General features: G+C 52.7%; 1 protein-coding gene across 1 annotated transcript in view; it reads right to left on the reverse strand.

Annotated features, from left to right (window-relative positions):
* Positions 1-468: 468 nt before the first annotated feature.
* The window catches only part of STARD8 (StAR related lipid transfer domain containing 8), a 32,117-nt gene continuing 12,504 nt past the window's right edge, over positions 469-20,081 (reverse strand). Inside the window, exons 2-14 of the mRNA XM_081564211.1 lie at positions 13,774-13,845; positions 11,599-11,680; positions 10,554-10,617; positions 7,775-9,177; positions 6,908-7,081; positions 5,783-5,942; positions 5,133-5,331; positions 4,529-4,739; positions 4,159-4,273; positions 3,653-3,877; positions 2,453-2,670; positions 2,176-2,352; positions 469-2,021 (exon numbers count right to left, since the gene is read on the reverse strand). Of these exons, the coding sequence (XP_081420337.1) occupies positions 1,904-2,021; positions 2,176-2,352; positions 2,453-2,670; positions 3,653-3,877; positions 4,159-4,273; positions 4,529-4,739; positions 5,133-5,331; positions 5,783-5,942; positions 6,908-7,081; positions 7,775-9,177; positions 10,554-10,610 (3,057 nt within the window). The 5' untranslated portion in view covers positions 10,611-10,617; positions 11,599-11,680; positions 13,774-13,845 and the 3' untranslated portion in view covers positions 469-1,903. The remainder of the gene's footprint in view (positions 2,022-2,175; positions 2,353-2,452; positions 2,671-3,652; positions 3,878-4,158; positions 4,274-4,528; positions 4,740-5,132; positions 5,332-5,782; positions 5,943-6,907; positions 7,082-7,774; positions 9,178-10,553; positions 10,618-11,598; positions 11,681-13,773; positions 13,846-20,081) is intronic.

The raw sequence follows: 20,081 nt of genomic DNA on the forward strand, positions 1-20,081 counted from the left end.
GGAGCCAAATCAGGGGCTGCCCTGAGGCACTGAGACATGTCTTGTGGGTAGAACAGGGTCCCCAAGCTTCCTGAGACTGGGTCATAACTCTTTATCCATCAGCTTGAGCTGTGTGCAACAGAGGAATAAAGTACAGCATAGCAAAAGGCATCCCTCCATAGGGCTATCATTAGCATGCGTGAGGTCATGCTTGGGAGCTGCTCAGATAGGGGACCTGGTCATGTCAGGGAATAGGGTTTGTGGCTTCTAGGAATAGGCCCTGGCCTCTTGGAATCCTACCTTCCCCCAGCCCCAGTCAACACCCAAAGAGAAAGACTGAAGCCTTTCCCCATTTCTCCTGCAGCCTCCCCTGGTATCCTGCATTGTTAATGTTCACAACATCTGAACCTGAGGTTGAACTGAACCTGCATCATGACTTGTCCCTTGTCCTGGCCAATCATCTCCGCAAAGACAACCACACAGACAGAGTGCATCTCTCGGAATGCTTTATTGTTGCACTGGGAGGTATCACATGGACTGTGCTCCCACCTCCCCTGTCTCATCTTAAGTGCCCTGCCCCCCGAGGCTTACTAGACCTCTGCCCCCACCCACAAATTATGGTACACTCATGATAGAATATGTGTGTGTGTATATATATATATATAGATAGATAGATAGATGTGTCTGTATAATATATATATATATATATTTATCTATATGTACATAAACACATTTTTAATATTGATAAAATACTGACTGTACAGTATTTATAGGTACAAATAAAACAGATAAGTTTAAACATTACAGCTGGTTGGCTAGAACCCATCCCACTCCAGTTTATTCAGCCAAAAAACAACAAAGCACCAGTTGGCATTTGGCATTTGACTTTGCATGTGAACCAACATGACTGGTAGGTGGGATAGGTCAGGTTTGGATCAAGTCCCAGTGGGCTGAGATGACACTAAGCCTTTCCATCTCATGGGCTGGCTGCTTGAACCAGGGGCCAGATCTCTGCTGGAGGAAGGGGCTGTCATATCAGCCTTCTACCACAGGCAAAAAGAGCAGGAAAAGTGATGCAAACACAGATAGTGTCTCCTCACCACCATCTGCTTTTACTCAGCCTGTGTGGTGTCTGTTTACTCGCTAGACATGGCAGTGCATGGCCAATGGCTACATGGGACCCTAGGGAGTGGCAGATAAAGTATGGGGCCCAAGTCAGGGGAGACTGGTTCATTGGTCTCAAGATCTGAGAAAGGAAGGTTCTCCCCACTCTCACATCCCAAGCTATCCCAAATCGTCATGTCACCTACTGGGACCCATCGCTGCCCCTCCTTAAATCAGCCTCATAAAAATCAGCATCTTATTTACACAAATCAAACAGCTCATGGTGGTTGTGGTTGTGCTGTGCTCTGCCCCTGTGCCTGTCCACTCCAGTCCAATTTCTCTGCAAAAGCCAGTTCAGGATCAATGCTGGGCCCAAAGGCAAGACCAGAACCTCCTGTCCAACCTCAAAGGGACCCTAGCAACAAACAGGATGGCTTGACCTCTCGGAATAGCAGAGAGCTGGGAGCACACACTTCTCTCTGCCTCCTCAACCCGCAGGCAGGAGAGCTGGGAAGACTTCAGACTGACTGGTCGCTCCATGGACCCAGAGGGCAGTAGCTGTCTTCCTGCTCTGAAAACGACTCCTTTCTCTCAGAAGGGCAGAACACAGATTCAGGGGTGGAGGTGGAATGGAGACTGGACGCTGAAATTCTCTTTTGCTCCCTTGTACAGAGAGGAACTTCAGGAAGTAAGGGGGACTGCGTGGCCTTGCCTCTACCCTTAGGAGCAGCATCCATCTAGGGGCTCTCTGCTCTCATCCCCCTTCACTGCCTTTGTGCCAGGGGGCCTGGGCAGTGGCACTCTGGGATCAGGCTGAAGCTCACAACTTTGTCTCAGGGCCAGCTGCCTGCAGGGTCGGGAAGGAATCCCGGATCTTTGCCACCTCCATGGCGCACAGGTGTCCGAAGACTTTGTTGTACCAGTCAGGAGAACGGCCCCTGAGGAGGTAGAAGCAGGAAGGCATGAGTTGTGGGTTCTTCCCTTGAGCCCCTGCCAGGGACAAGGAAGATAGGACTTGCCTCCTAGGATCAGGGGCATGGGGCGGGGCGGGGGGCGGGGGGGAAGGACACCAGGGCTGAGGAGGCTTTGTACCTGAGGTCAGCACGGCAGATGTGAGTGAGCCGGGAGCGGCCCAGGCCACAGGGTTCCATGAGGTACTGGGACGTGAGCATCAGAGCCCGCACCCCTGACTCCGGCACAGGTTGCTCAGGATCCAGGGACTGAGACACAAGGAGGCAACCCCCACGGGGCAGGTCAGAGCGCCACATCCTGTGGGGAAGGCATGCACACATTCAGCTTCCTGGCATCGGTTTCCTCCCCACCTCCCCAGTCCCCCAAGCACAGAAGGGTGACAGCTCAAGCCCCTCACCGGAGCACCACAAAGTCGCGGCAGGGATGGGGTGCCATGCTGTCAGTGACGTAGTGGTACAGCTCCACACCCGGCATCAGGGCTTCCAACACCTGGGCCCGCAGAAGATCCTCATCCCAGAGGGCCCTCTCCCGCAGGACACGGTGTAGCACCACGGCTGGTGGGGCCGCCACTTCTGTGGATGCCTTCCACACACGCAGCGGGTGCCCGTCTGGTGCCTGTGAGCCACAAAAGTGGGGACAGGGGCAGATGTCAGGGCTGGAGAACTCCCACTCCGCCCCTGGGCACCGGCCTGCCCTCACTCCAGGCCCCAGCAAGGGAAGGCTGCAGGGCTACTCCGCTAACCCCAGCCAGATCCAGACAGACCAGCCCTGTGTTTCCTGTCCTCTTTCTCCTTTCCAGATTTCTGCTCCTCTGCCTGCTCAAGAGCACAAAAAGATGACGGGACACATATTCTCCAAGGCCTACCAGGCTCTACCAAGCAATGGGCACAGTGCTTGGAATTTCTGGAACCGAAGATGGTGGTCATCCTCAACGAACTCCCCCACCTAGCGTGGACAGTGGAGCACATGCAAAGCAACAAAAGCTGCCACTCCTGGTGCCTTTTGCATGTGCCAGGCCCTGTACAAGCCTCTTACCCCGATCCTGTGAGGGGGTTTTTACTATGACTATGGCAAACCTCGGACTTGTGGCCTTACTTGTAATCAGAATTGGAGAAAGAACATGGCTCATGTCAAGAAGGGCAGAGAGAAGTCACTTCCAGCCTGGGGTATGACTGGAGCCTTTGAATGGAGGAGGGGGCATATCAAGTTGGGGCTGAAAATGGCTGGGGAATTATAATGCTTGGGGCAGGTCCGTCCCGGCAGAAGAAAAGCAGTGGCAAGAAGCACAAAGTTGGAAATGTAAGGAGCTCAGCATGACTGCCGTGCAGGGAGGGATGGGAGTGAGGCTCTAAAAGTAGTGACCTGTCTGGAGCAGGCCTTCAGGAAGGTAATGCCAGCAGGTGCTCCCCAAGACAGAGCCCTGGTCTCATTTGCTTCTCACTTCATTACGGTGCTTGCTCTGCTGCCTGCCATTCTCCATTCTCCATGCAGAAGCACAGTGAGAGGCGGGGCAGCTCCTTCCTTGGCGATCCTTGCACACAGCATGTGCTCTGCCCCCTCCCGGTCCCATGGCCAGCCTGGGCAGCAATGTCCTCACCTTCTTGCAAGCCAGCTCCGTGTGCTGGGGACCTGGCATGCTCATCCAGCCCTTGAAGCGCTCAGCAGCATTGTGCAGCAGCTCTTGGATGCTCTCTTCCATATAGAGGCTCAGGCTTATACCAGCAGCCCGGGCCTGCCGCAGTTCAGCCAGGGCTGGGCCCGGAGGGCTGAGTTCAGCCTCACTGTAGGAGCCACACAGTTGCAGCACCATGTCTTGGGGCACCTGGGAGAGCATACACAGACTGGGTTGGGGGCCCTGGGGAGTGGCAGAGGGTCAGGGACCCCCAGTCCTAGAGCCTGTGGGGTCTGCCAGGTTCTTTTTAAGGGAGCAGAGGTCTGGCTGCTGCGGGGTGGTAGATGAAAAATTGCACGGGAAGAGGTGAAAGTAGGAGATTGAGGCATATGTAGTCAAGATCGGCCCTATCCCTGATTTAGGGTGCAAAGGTCAGGTATGTTGGTTCTACTGGGTCAGGGAAGTAGGCACCATAGCCTAGAGTGACTCACCTGGAAAAGTTTCTTGCAGTCACTGATCATGTGTGATAGGCCCTGGGTGGCAGCCATGTTCTCACTCAAGTCCCTAGGGCCTGGCCGGCCAACTAGGCTGCGTTTGCTCTTGATCCTGGAGGGAAGGGCCAGGAAGAGACGATGGCACAAGGGCACAAGACAAGCTCCCCAGAAGCCTGCTTGCCAGTCCTGAATACAAAACAATCTGTGGCCCTTTCCAAGCCCCTGCTTCACAGCATGCAATCAGCCCCAGGCCCCTGAAGAGTCAGACTGACCCCTTGTGGTGATACCTGGGAACTGCAGAGCCAGCCAACCAGGGCCAAAAAGCCAATGAGCCCCAAACCCTCCCTGCCATGCCCTGCCGTTTCACCTGGGTGAGGGGTTATCCTTCTTGGAGACGTTGAGGTGGAAGATAGAAGGTGCCAGGCACACTGCCAAGTTACCGGCCGTCATCTGGTTCTCCTCAGCAGAGGCAATGTCACTTAGGAAATAGAGCAGGGTCTGTAGTACCTCTCGGTTCTCATCGGGGAGCAGCAAGGTGGCGGCTTGTGTGGCTGCCAACCATTGATCCTTGGGGAGGACTGTGAGGAAGGCATGACAGAAGGGCTTCCTTATTCCCCAAGAGCCTCTGCATTCCAGGAATGCAGAAGGCACAGCAGTCCCAAGGTGAAATTGGTGAGGGGGAAGGTGGACTCTGGGGGGTTCTCTGGGTGCTAGATCAAGCCTGGCTCTAATGTGAAGTGTACCCTTGTGGAAGTTCTTGCCTTTCTTCAGGACCTCAGTCTATCCTTCCATATAATGGGTTTGGGGAATAGAATGTGGTCTTTAACAACCTTACAACTCGGCATAGAAAATCTTTCACTGAGCTCATGGGCATGGCTGTACTTGCCTGCACAAGGTTTATCTTCCACAAACCCTAGGATTCAGGAAGGCTGAGAACCTGGCAAGTGACTGGGGATAGGTGGGTGACTCACGCTGGTAGATCTGCAGGAAAGTGGTAGTAAGCTTGCTGGTGAAGATGGGCTCAGGCAGGTCCCGAAAATACTGCTTCAGTAAGTCAGCCACATCATAGGCCGACTGGCCCTCATAGCAGACGTTGTCAGGGGAGGTCTCATTCATTTGACGCAGGTTCTGGATCCTGGACTTCACCCCAGACTTGCGGAAGATGCCCACCTGGCCCATGCAGGGGAGGGAAGGAGACTGTGAGGCCAGCCATAGACTGGGTGTCAGGAGTGTGGGCCACCACAGAGACCCCCAAGCCTGGAAAGCTTCCTGCTAGGCAGGGTAGGAGAGAAGTGGAAAAACCAAAGAGATGGGTTTTTATAGCTTTGGGTCCAAGGAGAGAGATGGCCTTAGGAGAGATGAGTAGAAAAACGAGGTCTTAGGCTAAGGCAGGCTCCTGGTAGATGGGGACTACTGCACTTGGGTGAGAAAAAACGCTGGCACAGAGCCAGGTGAAAGGGAGCTTGAGTCCATCCTTCTTTGGCCTTCATGAGTACAGGAAAAGTCTCCGTTGGGCCAGCCCGACCCAGGGGGAAGGCCAGAGTGGCTCCCCTCCCTGATCCCTCAGCCTTGGACTTCTTTCCCATTGCCATCTCTCCCCATGCTCCCTGGAAGGCCTCACCTGGTCCAGGCACTGGCTACGCAGGTAGCGCATGGCTTGCTGAATGCTCTGGGGCAGTGGCTGGCCTGTGCGCTGCACATGAATGAGGGGCGGCACCCCAAATACCTGCTGGCCCCGGTAGTCTGGTGTCTTGTTCCTCTTCATGAACTTGGGGACTGACCTATTCAAGGGAGAGAAAAAAGATCAGGAATGGGGACAGGGTAAGCCCAGACACAGCTTGGAGACTCTGTCTCCAGTCTTGGGGACTCAGGTGGGGTAAGAAACATACCATCTGCCCAGAGTCAACGTTCATCGAGCACCCACTCTAGGCCCAGTCCTAGGGAGTCCCAGAGGAACACGGGGAGCTCTCAGTCTGGTCAAGGAGACGACTGCATTGACAGGCAGTGACAATACACCTGGCCAGAAGTGAGCCAAGAACTTAAAGGAAGACCCACAAGGCAGGGGAACTGTACCTAGCAGGTCAGAGAAGGCTTCAGAGGGAAGGTAGAAATTCAGCCAGTTCTTGAGGGATAGGTAGGCATTGTCCCAGAGGAGAAATGGGAAAAAAAGACATTCCAGGCAGAGAGAAGAGCATGGCCACAGGTAAAGAGGCAGGAACCAGATTCTACATTCAGAGAAGGGTGACTGGTCTGCTGGCCTGAATGGTGGTGTTGTTTGGGTATGGTAGGGTAAAGACCCTGACAGATGAGGCAGGGTCAGAATGTGAAAGGATCATGATGGGAAGGAAACTGGACCTTATTCTTTGACAATAGGGAGCCACAGGAGGGTTTTGTCAGGAAAATGACCACCAAAGCTGCATTTCGGGACAATCTCCTTGGTGGCAGCATGGAAACTGGGATAGAAGAGGTATAGCTGGAGGGCCTGGGGCCCCCTTTCACTCCTTCCTCATTCATGGCTCACACTCATGTAAATCCCATGTGCATCTCCCACAGACATACATAAGGCACCTGGAGTCATGCTGGCCTCTCCAGTTTCCCAGCACATCCCACCAGTCCACTGACATAGGGGCTCCGCCTGCCTGACCCACCTTCTGAAGGTGACCCTCCCAGGAACCTGGAGTGGGGCGGGGGGAATCTAGGACCTGGATAAGCAGCTCAGTGCCCACTCTGGCCCAGGAGGACTCACCAGGCCCAGCCCTGTTTGTGGGGGATGGTGTACTTCTCCATGAAGGTGGTGAGCCGCAGCAGTGAGCCCTTGTGCAGGAGGTGGATCTGGCTGGCAAACTGCCGGTTGATCTCCAGCGACTCTGAGTTGAGGCTGGGCCGGTGAGAGTTCTGAAAGCTGTGCCAACGGAGCTTCCTAGTGGGGGGCGAGGGGGTAGAGAAGGCTGGAGGAGCAGATTTCAGCAAACCTTAGGAAAAGTTGTGTTCTTCTGATCCTTTTCCTCCCCCGCCCACCAAAGAAAAAAATATACAAAGAGATGGGACCACTGTCAGCACTGCTGCGGGGCTCCAGGGTGGAAGAAGCTTAGTCTTGATTTCCAGGGCTGCCCAGAGGCCAAGATGTTGTCAGGGAGGGTGGTACAGAGATCAGGCCCATCTAGTGCCAGCAAGCAGTATGAGCCCCTCTTCCATTCAAGACTGCAGGGGAGGGGATGCTCTGAGAAACCCAGAATAGTGAAGCTGGGGGTTACAGACCATCTCCTGCAACGCTCTTGATTTACACATGAGCTAACTAAAACCCAAAAGGAGCTACAGTTTGCACAGGCCGTAGCAGAGGCAGGTCCTAAAGCTTACATTCTAGATTCCTGAGTCCCATACTCTTTCTCTTTCTCTTCTGGGACTGGCTGCTGGCAGGCAATCACTCAGCCCCTAAGAACTTTCCCCTGCGCCTTGTGACTAAAAAATTGGCAGCGGGAAGGGGGGATATGGAGGAGGGGGTAAGGAAGAGAGGGGAGAAAAAGGGTGAGGGAAGAGATGAGAGAAGGGGGAGGAGAAGGGAGAAAGAGAGAGACAACAGAAGCCCTGCCCCACCCTTACCCTGAACTCCCACCTGCAGGGTCTGGTAAGTGAGGCACCGACACCTGAATCTCGTCGCTCACAGGGTACTGATGTCTGGAGTCCAGTCAGGGACCCTGTAGCCTCAGCCTCGTGCGTGGAGGTCCCGCTACTATCCAGCTCACTGGAGGAGGCCAGAGTGTTGGAAAAGTGTCCTTCTTCCACAGACAGGCTGGAGGAAGAGGTTGGTTCCCCCCCTGAATGTGTCTCCTCCTCATGATCCTGGGCAAAGCCCGGGGCCCCAGCCTCTGCCTGTGCCAGGAACTCAGCCTTGGCGGGGGTCTGAGGCTGAGCCAGGACTCCAAGCTGCACATCCACCTGGCCCAGCGCTAGGGACTCCCTGAGGGCTGGAGCCTCTCCTTGGGTCCGAGCCTCACTGGTCTGGCCTTCCACTCCATCGGTGGCTATTTCTACTGTTGAAGTGGCCTCCTCCTCTACTTCCTCCTCCTCTTCTTCTTCCTTATCTCCAGGCCCCAGGTCTGGGCACATGGTCTGAGACCAGAGCTCTACCCGCTGCTGCAACCCCCACATGTGCTGGAGGATGTCATCCAGGTGAGCGTAGCTGTCCCCACCTTCCTCCTCCTCCTCTTCAGCCTCGGCCCCAGCCAGTACAGGCTCAGCTGGATACAGCTCCGGCATGTTGTCATAGATGCTGGCATGGCTGCCTGTGGAGCCACAGGAGCCCCGGCGCCCTTCATAGCCCCAGTGCCTACCTGGCTGCCAGTCTGCCAGGCGGTGTCCATCCTCAGGGCACAGGCTCTCAATGGACAAGGAGCGAGGGAATGTGCCGGGTTTGTGGTCTCTGGGCACATGCACCAGGCAATCACCCTGGTGTGCCTGCTGAGGATGCTGGAACGTGGCCACAGGCCAGGCCTCCCAGGCCCTCTGAGTCTCAGCACCACTGCCACTGGCTGAGGTGGCCGCCTGCTTCTTGGCCCGATACAGGAAGCCATGGCGACTTCGGAAAGAGGAGGCTTTGGCAACCTTCTCTGAGGTGACTGAGCTGTGCTCCAGAACTGCTTGCCGGCCTCCACCCTTTTCCTTCCACCTCAGAGACTCAAGGTGCTTGAGGAAGCTCTGGGAACGGTGCTTCTTGGTTTTGTCCTGGGGGCCCTTCTGGCCCCGAGTGGGGCTGAGGAAGGGCCAGTGACTTGGGCTGGAAGAATGGCCTAGCAAGGGCAGATCCGCTGGCTCACGTGGTAGGCTCACAGTGATGGCAGGCAGGGAGGTGGCACTAAGCTCTGTGAGGATGCCCTCACAGCTAGAGGTCACTGGCAGGCCAGAGCTCGGTGGGGCCAAGAAGTCAGAGGAACCCATGCGAGACCACTGCTTACTTTCTCGCTCAAAGGTCCAGTGGTTGCTGATGGTACAGTGCTCTTCCTCCTCTGAGTCTTCATTCTGAGAAGGGCATCACAGGGTAGGGTCACAGGTGGCCAGTCCACAAGCCCTTTCTTGGGCTCCACTCTCTGCCTCCAAACTCTTTGGGGATTTGGGGGCAAAGGGCCCTGCTCTCTGACTGAGAACACATCCTCAGAGTGGGAACTGACTCTGAGAGTTCCGGAAGAAGCCAGGAGTCATGGAGAAAGCCTGGATGGAGGGTAGTGGTCATCTGATCAATCAAATCCCTATCCATTTTACAGACAGGGAAACCCAAACAAATGAGAAGCTGCTTGCCCAAGGTCATACAATGTTATAGGACGATCCTCTGGAGAAGGGTGTGGCAACCCACTCCAGTATTCTTGCCTGGAGAATTCCATGGATAGAGAAGCTTGGAGGGCTATAGTCCATGGGGTTGCAAAGAGTCAGACATGACTGAGGGACTAACAATTTCACTTTCAAGTGAGTGACACAGCAAGGCTGGAATCCAAGCATCCTGACATCCTGTCCTCACCAGCCTCCCAGCAAGTCTTGAGGCTATAGTCTTAGATAAGAATCCCAGAATGCCAGAGCTAGAAAGGATATTTTACATTTTCTAGTTTTCTACCTTGCAAAGTGGGGAAACTGAGGACCAGAGAGGAGAAGAGGCTTGTCCAAAGTCACTGAAAAGTCAGTGCAGAGCTGGGGTTAGGAGCCCAAGGTCTCCCGTTTCCCTGGCAACTTGCTGATGGCACGACTCTGGTGGAAAAAGCTCCAGAGAAAACCCAGAAAGTCTGACCCCAGGGAAGGATAGGTTCATTCCCCCACCTTCCAGGGCTACATGCAGACCTAGAGCCATCTTAGTTTCTGCAATCCCAGACTAGCAGAGTCAGAAAGGTTTTTGGAGGATATTAATGCTGCCCTCAATTCATAGTAGAGATGGAGAAAATGAGGCTTAGTGTAGTAAGACTTCGTGAAGTGAGATTGGACATCCTGACTTCTAAGATCTTCTAAGATCATATAGGCCATGATTTTCCATCACATTATTCTGTCTCTGCCCCCCAGTCAAAGAATTTTTGCCATCACAGAGAAGGCATGTAGGCAGATGCACTTCCCCGAGGGATGGCCATCACTAGGTCAGGTTATTAGAAAATCCAAGAGGGAGTGGTGGGCTGATAAGGCTGAGTGACGCTATGGGTCAGGGTACTTCTTCTCATACCCCAACGTTGAGACCAGGCTAGCCGAAACCCAGCAGCCTCATAAAGCCCCCTATATCCTACTCCCAAGCTGGAGCAAGGCACCACCCCGGACAGCCCAGACTCCTAGGACACTGGAACTAGTTTCATAAGTGGTTTGCATATGTCCTGGGTTCCCCATGGTGCCACAAGACCACAGACCCTATCTTTGCCCTAACTCACCTGCTTGCATTGAAAATGAACCTCCAGTTTCATCGAGGCACAACTGTTCAAGGTCATCAGCCTCCTGCAAGTAAAACAAAGCAGGGTTCACCCAAGGGTCACAAGCCACTGAGCCTTCAGGGACTAGCCTAGATACTAGGAAGATACCGTCCACTGCTTCATGTGCTCAAGACATCAAAACATCTTCCAAGTCCCTGTGTTCATGAAGGTTTCAGTGCTAGACATGATGCTGCAGAGATTATGGGCTCTTGTCTTCTAGGAACTCATAGATGTGAGACAAAAAAAACCCAACCACTACAGAGATGGGACACATTCAAGAACAGAGTAGACAGAAGGCATAGACGGCACACAGAAGGTGGGACGAGCAACTTCCATGAAGGCAGAGGGGTGCAGTCAGAGAGAAGTCTTGCTAGAGAACAGAAATGGGATTTGGATCGAGAGAGAGATAGAGACTCCTATCCCAGTCTTCAACCAAAGCCTGTGACAAGGTAGAGAGGGAAATGGTCAGTAAACAGACCAGTGCATGTGTGAGGGGAGGACTGAGGTTGATAAGGTTGGTCAGAGCCATGTTGCAAAAGGCCTCTGGTGTCATGCTAAAAAAGCTTTAGACTTCTTTTTGCAGACAGCGACATATTTCAAGCAGAGGAGCACTCACTGGGAAGCTGACTCTGGTGGCTCTTGTGGGGTTGGATCAGAGCAAGGAGGGGAATGCAGAGATGGAAGACAGGAAGGCCAGTTAGAAGGATGGATCCAAGAAGTCGTGGTCTGGCCTCAAAAAGTAGAGGGGGACAAATCAGAGGAATGTTTGGAGGCTCTAACTGAAGAGAAAAAAGGCCAAAGACCGTGGCTTTCTAGTGCCTGGGGATGGGCAGTGAGGATATCACAGGCACAGAGACAGAGTGAAGAGTGAAGAGCAAGAGAGCAGCAGATGAGCTTTGTTAATAGGCAGGTTACTCTGTCAGGCGGGACAAGGATGGCTTTTTTCCCATGAGGAAGCCCCAGGCCAGGCCCATGATCTCCCAGGCCTAGCCCTTAGCCCCCCTACCTGCACAGGGCCCCCAAAGAGTCCTCGTCCAGAAAACCGTGGTCCTTCTTCACAGAGCCAATATCCACAGGAAACAAACCTTCTGTATGGCAGAGAAAAGCAGAGATGAGTCGAGGGCAGCAGGTTAGAAACTCAGTGCCAGGGACCCTGCAGTGAGAAGGGGGCCCAGGCAGCGGGGAGGCAGGCAGGCGAGAGCTGAGGAGGAGGAGAAAGGCTGCAGTGAAGGAGGGACCCAGGGAGCTCACGGTTGGCCATAGGGGGAAGGTCAAGGAGAAGACAGAAAGGTCGAGCTGGACAAGAGGACCCATCAGTCAGTGAGGCAGGTCCATGGGGGAGGCTGCTCAAGACAGGGGACCTCCTCTCTGCCCCAAGGTGAACCGTGGGGACCAAGGAAAGAACAAGGACACTGTGCAGTCAAACAACAGCTCCCTTTCCCTTCTGCTCAGAGCAAGAGCACCTACTCCCTGGGGTTTGAGAAGGGAAAGGGAGAGAGGAAGGAGTGGAAGAAGAAGAGAGAAAACCCGCAAAATTTCACACCTCTCTGCCTACTGGTAAAACAAGCCCATGAACTCATTTACAAATGTTAATTGAGCACCAACTTTCTGCTAGGCACTGGGGACACAACAGCAAATGAGACAAAAATGATCCAAGCTTTCATGGAGTTTGTGCTCTCACAGGGGCAACAGATGGTGAACAGTATGTGAGAGAAACAAACTATGCTGTTACAAATGTTAGCAAAGACATGAGCCAGGATGACGGGGTAAAGAGAGGCCTTACTAAGGCAGTAACTTCTGAGCTGAGCCCTGAAGAGCAAGAAGGGGCCAACTGGGCAAAGAGTCTGGGAGAAAGTCTCCAGCAGGACCAAAACTAAGGCTCCAAGGAGAGCGAGAGTCTGGTGTGGGCAAGTGGTAGAAAGGAGCCCAGAGAATAGTGAGCAAAGCGGAGAGAAGCATGTGAAAGCTAGGTGATGCAGTTTCGTTGGCTGGAACAAACCGCTGCCGCTCACTTCATTTTGGGTGTGCCGTGAAGCCCACGGAGGAGCAACAGAGTGAAGTAGGGTATACTGTGGTCAGGCCTGCACTCCCTGGGTCTCTCTAGCTGCTGAACATCAGAGTAGTGGATGGAGTATAGAAAGGAGGCTGTAGCACTAGGCTGGGCAAGCAGATCACACCGATGTGACAGTTAAGGTGGTATGAAGTAGATTGATTCACAATATAGGCTGGAGGGAGCAGGGTCTTGCTGAAGGGTTAGATACAGGCACAAAGGAAAAGAGAACCAGAGGATGATGCCAGGATGTGGGGCTTAAGTGGTGGTGGCGCCATCAGGTGGTAACATCTGAGACGTCTGTCAGACAGCTGAGCAAAGATACTGAATTGAGAGTTGAAGAGATGAATCTGGAGTTTGGGCCTAAGGTCTGGACAGAGAGACATTGGGGAGTCATCAGAATATACATGGTGCTCAGAAAAGGATCTCCTCAGAGATAAATGCCCAGAGAGAAGAAGGGCTAGGACAGAGAGCCCTGGGACACTCTAACAATGAGGAGCAGCTAGAGGAAGCTGAGTCGGCAAAGGAGACTGAGAGTGGCTGCCAGAAAGCTGGGAGAAGAGGGCAGTCCAGAAGCTGGAGGGGCCAACTGCACTGAATGCTACTGAGAGATTAAGTCAGGTCTGAGAAGTGACCACTGAATTTGACCACATATAGGTCCCTGGTGAACTTGACAAGGACTGTTTTGTTAGCAAGGTGGGGATGAAGCCAAGGTACAAGTGGGGATGTGGGAAGAAATGGAAACAGCAAGTATGAACAACTCTAGAGAAAAACAGAAAAATGAAGGAAAGCAGAGAAATAAGGCCATGGGGAGGGGAGATGAAAGCAGGGCTGCCAGAGTGCACCCTCCATGTTACGTCTACATAAATCCCGTCCTTGGGAGCTGTGCAGTGCAGCGGCCCTGCTTGAGGCAAGATGCTTTAACATGTGGGAGACCCCAGAATTTGTGAGAGCTGATGAGCAGGCAGGAGAAAAGACAGGACAGAGGTTGTAACTATGGGAGCAGGCCAGGATAAACAGCTTCTTGTGTGGTGGGAGAAAAAAAATCTTATGGGCCCCATGTTCCAACTGAAAAATGGAGGGATAAGGCAACTCTGGGGTGGGGCAGGGGGAACCACTGAGTGACCTTACCTTCAAAAAGCTGAGCATACTTAGGGAATCCTGTTGCTCGGAGCCACCTGCATGCTTTTTCGGCCTCAGCTTCTAAAACAGATGAGAGGAAGAGAGACAGGCAGAGGAAGAAGGTTAGCATGTACTGGCGGCAAGCCACCCTGGGTATGCACACCCTTGAACCTCCAGTAGGGAGCTACCTATAGCTCTGGTGACCTGGAAGTGACAACAGAAGCATGAAGGGGCTGGCACATTCACTCGTCACAGCTAGGATTTCCCCTCTGCTCCCAAACCCTACTCCCTGGATGTGGTGGGACACCTCTCTCACACCGTATTCTCTGCCCAAGAATAGGACCACCACCAGCAACAACTCCAAGGAACATCTGGGGTCAAGGAATACTGCCAGGGGAAGAAACCACCACTGTGTCTTCATCCTCTCCTTCCCCCACCACTGGGGAGGCACTCCCTTCCACAGCCCAGGTCCAGCTAGGGATATAAAATGTTCGACAGCGTTATTCTGTCTTCCATCATCATATCTAACATTCCCCAGCATTCTGATAACAAATCTCATTTAACACACACCATAAGTTGTGCAGATTTTAATATGCTCATTTTACATATATCCAAACAGGTTCAGCAAGGAAGGGCTCATCTACAAGTCTCACACAATAAGGCAATAGTGCAGAGGCCAGAGTCCAAGCTCAATGTGACTCCTGCTCAAGGTTCTGACCCCTTCTAACATGGCAGCTCTTCCTCCCCCATCACCGAGGTCCAGGTGGGGATGCCTCCATCCCCGTGGGGCTTCCCCGGATTGCTCCAGCCCTCCCCCATGGCTTGGCCTCTTTGTGGCACAACCCAATGCTGACTGTCCAGCTGACAGTGCTGGCTTATGGGAGTCTTGGAGGGCAATGGCTGGGTTAGCCTCCCAACTCTGCCCTGGGAGTGCCTGGCACAGGGTGGGGTACCCCTGATAGCCTCAGTGGAGACTTGCAGGTGGACTAAAGCCACAGTGGCGGCCCTGCTGGCCATGGCAGGCTGAGTATCTGCAGCAGAACCCTGGGACTGCCCAGTTCCCCACCCATGGTGCCAGGGAGCAGTGGGGCTGGGACCATGGGAGCTGTCATTGATGTTGGAGCCACAGAGAGGCTGCTGCCTCTGCAGAGCTGCTCTGCCCATGGAGTCCTGCCCCTACATTTCTTTCACTTCCTTAGAGACTATAACCAGGAGCCTCCAAGGAGACTGGCGGGGATTTTCCAAGACAGGATGAGCTCTCTCCCCAGTGCTCTCCCACAGGGAAATCCAAGATGAGATTCTGGCAGCTAGGAATCATAAGATAAAGGACACAATGGTATTTCAGAGATGCTAGGTGGGTAGACAAGGGAAGGAAGAATGCGGGAAGGTGGAAGTTGGTCGGAAAAAGACAGGCTCTGCAAGGGTCACTAATGAGGAGCTGTTGCAGGGAAGAAAAGGCTCTGCAGCTTCTGGAGCCCCTGAGGGCTTAATGGGCCAACAGGGCAGGGGTGGGGATGAACACTCTGCATTTCTGAGAGCGTGTGCATTGGCTGCTGCTGTCCCAGTATCTGTCTCTGCAAGTAACTGTAGCCAAGTTTGCTCATGTCCATGATCCACACAGATCAGTGTGGGATCATGCACCTGGATACACTCCCCCTCAGGCACCTCAGTCTGTACCCACACCTGCATCTGTGTGCACACGTGTTTTACGTCACCATAACCTTCTAACCTACGACAGAGATCTAGGAATCACGAGGACCTCTGAGAGGTACTGGAAAGTGTTTGCTCCCACAGAGCCCAGCTAGCAGTACCTCAGCCCCTCTGGCAGAGGGCAATGCAAGACCAGAAAAGGATCTGGATATCTAGGTCAGTGGTGATCTGAGGACACAATGAGAACAGCCCTAAGGAATTTCACTCCAGCCTAGGCCGCATTTGACGGACATGGTTTTGCTGGTAGGACAGCTGCCACAGCCACTTCTCTGTCTCTTGCTCCTACCAGCCCCCCTGGGAAAAGGCCACCCCAGGCAAGGAGACCACCCTCCAGGATCAGGTCTGCATGTCAGGAACACACCCTCGAAGTCCACTGTAGCCCCTGGTCACTCATGGCTAGAGGCAGAACAAGGAGGAGGTGGCAGAGGGAGATGCATCTGGTTGCCCTTCCTGAGCCTGGAGGAGGTGGAAGATGGCAGGAATGAAGTCCTGATCTTACACATCTGCACCTTTCACCTGAGTCACAAGGGCCCGTGGGAGAGGGGAAGTCTGCCCACTCCCCTAATGCTTGGCAGTAGCCCTGGCCAGGGTTGGTGGGAGGGGAACCAGCTCACTCAGGTGGGTGCCAAGGCTTTTCATTCGTACGTAGAGCCCTCTGTGCTGTGCTCTGCTTTAGTCGCTCAGTCGCATCCGACTCTGAGATCCTATGGACTGTAGCCCACCAGGCTCCTCTGTACATGGGGATTCTCCAGGCAAGAATACCGGAGTGGGTTGCCATCCTCCTGGGGATCTTCCCAAACCTGGGATCGAATCCAGGTCTCCCGCACTGGGAAGCCCAAGAATACTGGAGTGGGTAGCCTAGCCCTTCTCCAGAGGATCTTCCTGACCAAGGAACTGAACCAGGGTCTCCTGCATTGCAGGCAGATTCTTTACCAGCTGAGCTACCAGGGAAGCCCTTAGAGCCCTCTGCTGCTGCTGCTGCTAAGTCGCTTCAGTCGTGTCTGACTCGGTGTGACTCCAGAGACGGCAGCCCACCAGGCTCCCCCGTCCCCGGGACTCTCCAGGCAAGAACACTGGAGTGGGTTGCCATTTCCTTCTCCAAGCCCTCTAGCTTCTAGAGCCCTCTAGCTTCCTGCTATTCAAAGGGTGATCATTGGACTAGCGGCATCGGCTTCACCTTGGAACTTGTTAGAAAGGCAGAATCCCAGACTTTCTGAAACAGAATCTACATTTAAGTAAGTCCTTGGGTGATCTGCATGCACATTAGAGTTTGGGAAGCACTGGCACAAATCACATAGCTCAGGGATTTTCACCCTTGGACGCACATTAGAATCAACTAGGAAGTTTTGTAAAAATACCAGTCCCTGGGAGCCCCACCCCCAGAAGCCGATTTAATTGATCTGTGGTAAGACTCTCCAAATCAGTATTTTTTAAAATCTACAGTACGGACATACTGGAAATGGCCCAAGGGACTTTACCAAATCACACAGAATTAAGTGTCACAACTGAAATTACTACCATCTTTTAATTCCATGTCCTGTGCTCTTTCCATTGCATTATGGCACCTGCCTTCAGATGCCACATAAACAAAGGGCTTAGATTCAAAGGAACCAACTCCAGGTCCCCAAACTTTTTTCTGCCCTTCTGATCTAGTGGAGTGACAAGTCTGACTTCAAATCCTGGTCAGTCACTTGCTCTCTAACTAAGCAGTCTGACTAGCCAATTCTCTAACTTTGGGCAAGTTGTTTAACCTCTCTATGACTCAGTATTCTTTTCTGTAAAATGACAATAATAGAATCCACCTCTAATAGCTATTGAGAACAGTAAATAAAATACCAGAGATAAAAAGCACTGGCACATTGTACCGAGCATTCAGCAGAGAGTTCCTACCCAACCCTGACAGAAAGGTCCCAAGGAAAAAGAGAAAATGGGAGAAAGAGACCCAACTAGTATTCTTTTCTGGGCCTGGATAGTGGCTGCATCTATATCTCTGTCAGAATTGGAACTAGATGGCTCAAGGAAGTGAGATTAGGAGGCAGAATTATCAAAGAGGCCACAATAATTCCAAAAGACAAAGCAGCCAAGGAATTAGAAGCAGGGTCTGAATGAATCCCCAGCAGCACTTCCCGGCAGGAATCTAGAGAATATAATGGCTTATTACCTGGCAGGATGTCAGGGACATTGGCTCCTGACAATAGACCACCTAGCAGAGGCCAGAGAGGCCCTGAGGCTCCCTCCCAGATGGAGTGGTCAGGGACTTTTGTCTTAGGGCTGAGCTAAAGTGCTTTGCTTTGTCCTTCCCACCAATCCTAGCCTGTCCAGGCTGGGGCCAGGAGTGACCACCCATCCGCAGTAGTCAGTCTACCCGAGGCTGGGGCCCAGGCAGCCCAGATCGAGGATTGCCTCATGTGCCTGGCAGGAAGAGTGACACTGGGCAGGCTGAGACGAGTGATGGAGGAATGTCTGTGGCCCCTGGTCCTGCCTGTGTCCAGATGTGCAAATTCCAACAGTTTTAACTACTGCATTCTGCAGGGCATTTTGCTGGCCAAGACTGGGGTAATATGCCAGGACAGGTCAAGGACAGCATCCAGCTGGCACAAGCTGGATTCCACTAAGATTTAAGCCGAGATTCCCTGGGGAGGGGCCCAGCCGATCCCCTCAAGGGTTGGGGGAGAGGACATACTAGAATGCTGCAGAGTCAATCATGCCTCAGGGCCATGTTCACAGATCTCCCAGAGGGAAAGACAAAGAAGAAATCACCGAGCAGCAGCAGCGTACTGTCTCAGGGGTAAATGACAGTATCCACACCTACACTTCCACAGGCCACATCCAGGGATCCTCTTAGCATGGCACATTTTTCTATACAGAGAAGGATACAATGAAGAGAAAAGCAGGGCTTCTGTTTTAGAGAAACTCTATATGAACAAGGGAAGAGTTTATGCACTCAGGAAAAAGGCAGCACTATTTCCCACTGAGGAAATACAATAACACCCAAAGATGATAACTGAGTTGGAGAAAAAACTTTGTCCAATCAAACTGACTCTCCCACTTGCTGCCTAAATCATCATATGCAACTTGCTTTACTCTCTAAGCTTTGGTTTCCAAATCTACAATTTGGGGACTAACAACTTTACTGCCTACCTGAGGTTACTGTGTGCATCTGGCTGGGTTCTGTCTGATTTTGAAAGAGGCTGTATGAAAGTTATCATTAGAGAGGGGTGCTTTTATTAAGACAACTTGAACTTTGTATCCACAGAGTCTTTAAAGTTCAGTTCAGACTGTCCTAGGTATAAAGAAGTGAGAAAGTGAGCTAGGAGAAGAAAAGACAATCAGCAACTAAGCTGCCAGAGCTCAGGTCTCATCCAGCCACTCTCTTCACTTGCCAGCCGCCCCTCTTCACACCACTGTTGGGGAACTCAAGCCCTTTATGCCTTTTAGTTACCCTGTGGGCTGTGAGACAGCTGCTGCCCAAGTCCTGGTTCAGCCTGCTCCCTCCCAACCCAAAATCCAGCTCAGGCCTCAGGACTGGGCAAGATCCAGGGCCTAGGACAAGAAAGGGGTAGATGTCACAGAGGCTCAGATCAAAGTATTCTTGTTACTACTGGAGCAGTCCCCTCTCGATTTGGGCTACACATTATAATCTGGGGAACTTGAAAATGCCAGTGCCTGAGGCCCAGTTAAATCATGAACAATTAAATCAGACTCTCTGGGGATAGAGTTAGTTTTGTTTTGTTTTTGAGAGCTCTCCAGGTGATTTGAAAGCACACCCAGGATCAAGAACCACTGCCCAAAACAGACATAACCAGGTAAAAAGCCACAGCATAGGTCTTCAGAAAGATTCTATCCAGAGGCTACACTCAGGCCTGTTCTCATCACTGGCCCGTGCTCTCTTTCGGGCCAACGAACAGTGATGTGAATGCATGTGATAGACATCTGCAGGTGTCTGTGAAGGCAATTTATTCAGTTAGCTGACTTATTCCATGAGGAAGCTTTCAATAAACTTGGTTTCGTTTCTCTTACTTAGCTGCCTATTTGGAAGGACATCTCCCCCGTGGCCCTCAACGCAGGATGAGTGACAGTCAGTCAGTCATGTCTGAGTCTTTGTGACCCCATAGACTGTAGCCCACCAGGCTCCTTTGTCCATGAAATTCTCCAGGCAAGAATACTGGAGTGGGTTGCCATTTCCTTCTCCAGGGTGAACGCAGGATGGGTATCTCCAAAACAAGGTTTGTTTCAGCATGGTGTCTCCCACTTCCAGTGAGCCTAGAGGAAAGAGCCAATGTTCAGAGGGGTGAAGAAAGCCCTGGGAGCCTGCTGTCTATGTGAAGCCCAAGTTCCCAGGTATCTATGTGATAACTCAAGTTTCCAGGGTGGACTCTGTGATTGCAAGCTGGTCGCCAAGGTAGGCAGAGGGGCCACCGACCACTCGTCTTGCTGTTGCACCTGGGAAATGCCAAGTCCCGGCAAAGAGCTTCTCAGATCATTTCTCTTGGTTGATGCAGCTCTCAGTTCCTCTGCCTACCCCTACTCCTAGAGAGGGACCTCACTTGAGGAAGAGGTGTTGGCCTTCCAGCAGAGGGCTTGGATCTCAGCTGACCCCAATTGCT

The sequence above is a fragment of the Giraffa tippelskirchi genome, chromosome X (assembly GCF_054371585.1).
Source record: "Giraffa tippelskirchi isolate mGirTip1 chromosome X, T2T-mGirTip1v1.2.pri, whole genome shotgun sequence".
Taxonomy (NCBI): Eukaryota; Metazoa; Chordata; class Mammalia; order Artiodactyla; family Giraffidae; genus Giraffa; species Giraffa tippelskirchi.